We start from the raw sequence: 7,574 nt of genomic DNA, 5'->3' as shown, positions 1-7,574 counted from the left end.
AAAAAAAAAAAAAAGAGAAAATACAAGATAGCCAGCACTGTGGCCCATGCCTGTAATCCCAACACTTTCGGAGGTGGAGGTTGCAATGAGCCGAGATTGCACCACTGCACTTCAGGCTGGGTGACAGAACGAGACTCCGTCTCAAAAAAAAAGAAAAAAATACAAGATAATTACAATCTTTGCAATAATACTCTGTGCCTAATGAAAATGATTTTGGCCGGGCGAGGTGGCTCACGCCTGTAATTCCAGCACTTTGGGAAGCCAAGGAGGGCAGATCACTTGAGGTCAGAAGTTTGAGACCACCACACCAACATGGTGAAACCCCATGTCTACTAAAACTACAAAAACAGCCAGCCGTGGTGGCACACGTCTGTAATCCCAGCTACTCAGGAGGCTGAAGCAGGAGAATCCTTTGAGCCTGGGAGGCGGAGACTGCAGTGAGCCAAGATCACACCACGGCACTCCAGCCTGGGTGACAGAGCTAGATTCTGTCTCAAAAAGAGAAAGAAAAGAAAACAGTTTTAACTGGTGACATCAGACCACAGTTTTTATTTTACTTCAAACTAAGATACCTGCCTTGTCAGAGATTTCCCAGAAAATGGATACAGCAAGTGGGCTTTTTTGTCACTTATTAGAAAAATTAAGTAATTAATATAATACCACATGAAACCTCTCATCACAAGCAAAAGACCTACTTTGTATTAAACTATTTAATATATGCAAGTATTGAATTTAGTCACCTAAAGGGAAAAAAACTCTGATAAGAAGCAGGAAAATTCAGAGACAATGTGAAGACCCTAAATCAGGAGACTAATTTGAATAAATAAAACTCTGGCCTCCCACACACACACAAAAAAAGACCCTAAATCAAACAGTTCTATTTAATTTCAAATCTCAATTGCATATATATAGTAAGGAGTCAATTTTAAACAACTCCTTACTTATATACATATGCCAGGTCCTGTTCTAAAAGCTCCACTTGTCCCATTTAACCTCCACAACAATTTTCACTTTACAGATGAATAAATTAACTAACTCGTCCACGTCCAGGTAGAACAGGGATCCAAACTCAGGCTGACTCCATTACACTACAATTTTTTCCTAACAACTATCAACTATCCAATCCTATCAATGTTTCCACTTCTATTCCCACTGATTAAGCATGTAGGATAAAGCAAATAAGGACAAAATAAAAGTCAAAAACTTGGTGACTTCTGGAATGATTTAAATATTCAACCTCTAAATATCCCTCCTTTTCAAATCTGAGGACACTTCAGCTATCAGACACCAGGCAGGACATACTTATTTGGGATGAAGTATCACAAAGAAGCTACCAAAACAAAAACTGTACTATCATATAAACCATGGTATAGCAAACCATGATTTGTGGGCTGGGCCAACTTCAGACCTTGGCCTTTTCATACAAGCTAAGAATGGTTTTACATTTGCTAAAGGATTGTTAAAACAAAACAAAGGACAATTTACCACAGCAGAGCCTAAATCTTTACTATCTGTGTCCCCTCCAGAAAAAGTTTACTGAACCCTGATCTAAGCTACTGATAAAGAGGTTTCCTTCCCCTTTTTAAAAACAGCTAAGCAGTGGCTCATGCCTGTAATCCCAGCACTGTGGGAAGCCAAGGCAGATGGATCACTTGAGGTCAGGAGTTCAAGACCAGGCTGACCAACATGGAGAAACTCTATCCCTACTTAAAATACAAAATTAGGCGGGCGTGGTGGTGCATGCCTGTAATTCCAGCTACTCAGGAGGCTGAAGCAGGAGAGTTGCTTGAACCCAGGAGGCGGAGGTTGCAGTGAGCTGAGATGGTGCCATTGCACTCCAGCGTGGGCAACAAGAGCGAAACACTGTCTCAAAGAAAAAAACAAAAACAAAACTAAATGCGCCGGGCACAGTGGCTCATGCTTGTAATCCCAGCACTTTGAGAGGCAGAGGAGGCCAGATCACATGGCCAGGAGTTCGAGACCAGCCTGGCCAACTTGGTGAAACCCAGCCTCTATTAAAAATACAAAAAATTAGGCTGGGCACGGTGGCTCATGCCTGTAATCCCAGCACTTTGGGAGGCCAAGGCAGGTGGATCAGGAGGTCAGGAGTTCAAGACCAGCCTGGCCAAGATGGTGAAACCTTGTCTCTACTAAAAATACAAAAATTAGCCAGGCATGGTGGCCTGCGCTGTAATCCCAGCTACTCAAGAGCTGAGGCAGGAGAATTGTTTGAACCCGAGAGGCAGAGGTTGCAGTGAGTCAAGATTGCGCCACTGCACTCCAGCCTGGGCGACAGAGCAAGACTCCATCTGGGCGGGGGGTGGGGACTAAATGCAGGAACTGACTTGTAAGACAAACCATATCGAGTAGGATTAAAGGCGGAGTCCCTTAGCTCTAAACCAGAAGATAAATGTCTGAAGCACACTCCTCACACACCCCACCCCACCCCTCCCCGGTCAAAAGGGCAAAATAAGTAGTTTCCTCTCACCAGGAGGTGGCAGCAGGTTCTGCCAGAAGCAAGGTTCTGGTCTGCCCATGGGCTCAAGTTTTTTGTAGTGGCTATTAAGAAAAGCAAGCAGCTTAACCTCTCCAAAGAGCTGACTTTCTGTGCCTGAGGATCTGAACAAAAGGAAATGGGAAAGGAAGACAGGAACTAACTACATTCTCTTCAGTGACCTATTCACTCCCAACTAGAAACATGACACCATTTCTGGCCAGGCAAGGTAACTCAGGCCTGTAATCCTAGCACTTTGGAAGGTCAAGGTGGGAGGATCACCTCAGGTCGGGAGTTTGAGACCAGCCTGACCAACATGGAGAAACCCCCATCTGTACAAAAAATATAAAATTAGCTGGGTGTGGTGGCGCATGCCTGTAATGCCAGCTACTCGGGAGGCTGAGGCAGGAGAATAGCTTGAACCCGGGAGGCAGAGGTTGCACTGAGCAGAGATTGTGCCATTACACTCCAGCCCGGGCAACAAATGCAAAACTCCATCTCGGAAAAAGAAAAGAAAAGAAAATGACACCATTTCCTAAATGCATCTGGGCAAAAAGGTAAAGGGGTAGGGGAGAAGGCAAGTGAGAATGATCAGCTTGCATTTTTCAGGGATGTTCTTCATATTTGCTTCTACAATTCATAAGAGTTATTACCCTTCAGTTATTTGAGCAAGACAATGGATTTGTCTGCACAACTTCATGCAAGATGACATTTTAAAGATCAGAAGTTGGGCTGAGCACAGTGGCTCATGCCTGTAATACCAGCACTTTTAGGAGGCTGAGGTGGGCGGATCACCTGAGGTCAGGAGTTTGAGACCAGCCTGACCAACTAAAAATACAAAAATTAGCCAGGTGTGGTGGCGCATGCCTGTAATCCCAACTACTCGGGAGGCTGAGGCAGGAAGAACGGCGTGAACCCAGGAGGCGGAGGTTGCAGTGAGCCAAGATCGCACCACTGCACTCCAGCCTGGGCCACACAACGAGACTCCATCTCAAAAAAAAAAAAAAAAAAAAACGGAGCTTAAGAGGGAAAGTGGTAAACTTATAGCATTTCCCAGGAGAGCTAAACCCAGAAGTCAAAACAGGAAATTACAAGTCAAATGAACACATGCAGAAGTCACAGGTACTGGGTGACCATACTAGCAAGTTGCCCTGACAGGCACTGGCAAATATCCATCAAGTAAGAGCACCAGACCTCTCACTGTTTCTTACTCCAGCTCTCTGCTATACTACCAAAAGCTTAATTTTTGCCCAGAAACCCTTAGACACTTAATCAAATAACATTAGTATAAAACATGCCATGTCATGAAGCTTGCTTCATGATGACTCAGCAGCTGCTGCAAAACATCCAGTTGATAGTCTAGGATAGTAGACAGCAAGTGGGTAGACCCTATGTTCACCAAAGTCTCAATAAGGACTAAAGAAAGTCCTTATTTTCAAGATTAAAAAAAAAAATAGAGAGTATTCTTTTGAATGTACCTGAATACTTTTCTTGGGTAGTGGTAGTTTCTGCCAATATTAAATAGCACTTACAGTGTTGATCAAGAAACCCCTAAATACCTTTAATTCCCAATTCAAAAGCTAAAATATGTTTTCTTTTTTAATTAAATAGCCAGAGCAAGAAGCAAAAGTATTTTAGATAAGGGGCAATGATAAACTATCAAGATTTAAAACAAAACTACACAGCCTGAAGTCATATCAACTCTAAGACACCTTGGATCATAGGTGTTATGCTGTTAAGGCATCATCTCCCCAAAATTAATTTTTATTTTATCTAAGTAAATTTCAAAATAAGCTGTGATAACTTCAGACATTTGGAAAATATTAATTCCCTTCTAACGTCTATCCAGACCATCCAATGACCTATATTTAAAACACGTCATTTTTCTAAACATGTCATACAAGAAAATCTAAGCACTCAAAGGCATTCATAGGAGAAAAGAAAGCATGCATGTCTAACTTCCATTCTATAGAAGGATTAGGTTAAATGGTCAGGCTTGTGACCTGAATTCTAATCTTAAATCTGCTTGCAAATACCCCTGTTCTTCACAAATTTGAAAACTAAGTACTTTACGTACATATCTCGGGGAAAACTGGTGGGAGAAAAATAACAATGCCAAACCTAACCATCAGTAGAGAACGACTTAAAATACCTGAACCACGATTTTCACTACTCAAACATTTCCCTCAAAATAAAAAACATTTAAGAAAACTTAAAAAAAAAAAATTTCCTCAATTCTTTACCTTCCCCTCTGCCCCGCCCCAAACGGAGTCTCGCTCTGTCGCCCAGGCTGGAGTGCAGTGGCGCGATCTCGGCTCACTGCAAGCTCCGCCTCCCGGGGTCACGCTATTCTCCTGCCTCAGCCTCCCGAGTAGCTGGGACTACAGGCGCCCGCCACCACGCCTGGCTAATTTTTTTATATTTTTAGTACAGACGGGGTTTCACCGTGTTAGCCAGGATAGTCTCCATCTCCTGACCTCGTGATCCGCCCGCCTCGGCCTCCTTAAGTGCTGGGATTGCAGGCGTGAGCCAACGCGCCCCACACAAATCTTTACTTTTACAAATCTGTTGATAATGACACAATTTAACAACATCAACCATGTGAAAGTGTGTAATATTTATTAGCATCCAGAATAAAGTAATCTAGGAAGTCTACCTTTAACAGTAGGCAACAAGTTATCAGATCCTTTTGCTACACTTTTGTTTTTCAACAAATTTAAAACACACTTCCCACCTCAGTATCATTGATAAGTTTTTAAGTGGCTTTATTAAAATAAGTTAACATTTTCCTATTCAATCCTTCTAACAACCAATTATTTTAAAAACGGAATTTTCTCAGAATCAACTATCTCATTTACAATTAGGATAAACTTTTTTTATAATTTTAAACATCCACGAATTCATACAGTGGCTAAACTATAAGATCACCAACATTCCTGGAGTGTCAAAAGTAACTAAACTTCTAGAATACGCCTCATAATATTAAAATATTTTGTGTATGAGATCAGAGCTGGAGTCCCGGTCAACTGTGGAGAATGGCCAATTCCAGCCTCCAAAATAAAAGCGGGGGTGGGAGGGGGGGAGTCGCGCAGCAGAGAAAAGACGTAAGGGTGGAGAGGGACTTTCAAAATGCCCCAGTGCCACGGTTAACTATAACCCGGTTAAGGAAACCTAAGCCAATGCTCTCAAGACGAGGAGGAACACCGGCAGGGGAAACCGAGAATTAATTCATAGGCTGAGACTAAGTTATTTCACTTTCCATGTAACAGCGCCCCCCACAACTCCCCGTCTGCCCCAGAGTTAAGATTCCTCGGGGCAGCCCCCTCCCCACACACACTAAAGGAGGGATACCAGAAAACAACAAGGGCAATCAACCACAACTTTTCCTTTCTCCCTCGAGAGGACGTGAGTAATACCCTCAAACTCCAAATCCCCGCCAAAAAAGAAAGAAACGCGCGCATCCTGGGCCTACAATCTCTTTTCCCGCCCAGAGCCTGCCTGGGAAAGCCCCTGACCCAGAGGGTTGGGGGAAAGGCGGCCCAAACCACACGTGTGCGCCGCAAGGCTGGGCCTGTCTCAGCCCACTTCCCGTCGCCACCCCCCAACGGCCTGAGCTCCCCCGGAGCCTCACTCGGGCCTTTCCTCAGGCCCTCCTGTCTGCTCCACGTGGGGCGCCGGGGCCTCGAACCGCCCGTCCCCTCCAGCCGAGTTTCCCCACCCGCCAGGCCACCGCGGCGTCGGGGTCCCATACCTGATGCTGTTGTCGCCCCTGCTGGTAAGGCTTAATCGGCCCCTGGTGGCAACGCCGCGTCCGGATCTTGCCGCCACCGCCCCCTCCGACTCCTCCGGCTCCCGAGGCCATGGCGGAGCCTCCGCCGCTTCCCGCTCCGGGGCGGGTAAGGGGGCGGGAGAGGCAGAGGCGGAGGCCTTAGAGCGCCCCCCCCGCCGCCCGGCCCCGGCCCAAAAGTCCGCCCGAGCTGTCCACACAGTGGGCACAAGCACCCCAGGAACCGCGAGGTTGCGAGCAGGAGCGGAGAGAGGGTGAGTGCTGGCAGCGGAGAAGGGGGTGGCGGCCGCAGAGGCCGAGGAGGCTCCGGTCCCGCCGCCTCTGCGGACCCCCGCCTCTGTGTATGTCACGGTCTCTATGGAGATCTCCGCAGAGGACAGCACGAACAGCTCCCGGCGGTGCTGAGGCCTAACTCGACCGCCGACTGGTGGGGATTCTTCCGTCGCCCTAGCCGTAGCTGCCGCAGTTGAAGCCGCTGGCGCCGCCCGCCTACCCCTCCCCTGTGCGCACAGCGCCCGCCCCGCCGTCGTCGTCGTCCCTGCAGCCTCCGCCGCCGTTGCGCCTATTACCGCGGCTAAGGCGGCTGCCGCGGTCGCGAGCCAGAATGTCGTCACCCACAGGCGCCCGACGCATTTGCATCATCATGCTACGACGAGCTGATAGGCAAAGAGGAAGGACTGATGGAGTCCACGCTCTCGGCCGCGCGGCACGCTGGGAAACGTAGTTCAACAACGCAACGCGGATTCTCGGAAAGGGAGAGGGACGGGGAAGGAGATCCCCTGAGCGCCGCAGAGGCACAAAGCCAAGGGATACTTTTGCTGTTCTTGGCTGTAAATTAGACTCTGAAAAGGCACTTAACATAAAAACAGTAACTTCTTCCCACTCTCCTCCCTGTCAGTTGGTTAAGTGGGCAGGAAGTAAGCAGATAGTAAAATCAAGGACAAGAGCTAATGATTTAAGAAGGAGGAAAAAAAAATCTGTGGTTGAAAAACAATGTCCATGATCCTTAGAATTAGAAAATATATACGACTTCATTAATGTTTATTTAAACATATAAAGGGTTTGTTGCCAGACACACGGGGCTGGAATTCTGGTTCCGCCACCCAACCTATTTGACCTTGGATGAATCAAAACCGTCTGAGCCTTAGCTTCCTCCTCCAAAAAATGGGAGTTTTATAAAGCTGTTGTGAGGAGCAGACGTGATCATCTATGGAGAGCATGTATATTTGCTAATAGGCGAAAAATGCAATGAATGATTACAATTATAACTCAGTCAGCTAACATTAGAGGTAA

The 7,574-nt window shown here is 46.5% G+C and overlaps 1 protein-coding gene across 1 annotated transcript in view; it reads right to left on the bottom strand.

Moving 5' to 3' along the window:
- NUP153 (nucleoporin 153) overlaps positions 1 to 6,924 on the bottom strand; it is a 92,824-nt gene extending 85,900 nt beyond the window's left edge. The window contains 1 exon segment of the mRNA XM_017874261.1: positions 6,246 to 6,924. Within this exon segment, the coding sequence (XP_017729750.1) occupies positions 6,246 to 6,356 (111 nt within the window). The 5' untranslated portion in view covers positions 6,357 to 6,924.
- Positions 6,925 to 7,574: the final 650 nt, after the last annotated feature.

The sequence above is a fragment of the Rhinopithecus bieti genome, unplaced genomic scaffold, assembly GCF_001698545.2.
Source record: "Rhinopithecus bieti isolate Rb0 unplaced genomic scaffold, ASM169854v2 scaffold_8309, whole genome shotgun sequence".
Lineage (NCBI taxonomy): Eukaryota > Metazoa > Chordata > Mammalia > Primates > Cercopithecidae > Rhinopithecus > Rhinopithecus bieti.
This window is presented reverse-complemented; position numbering and strand designations above follow the sequence as displayed.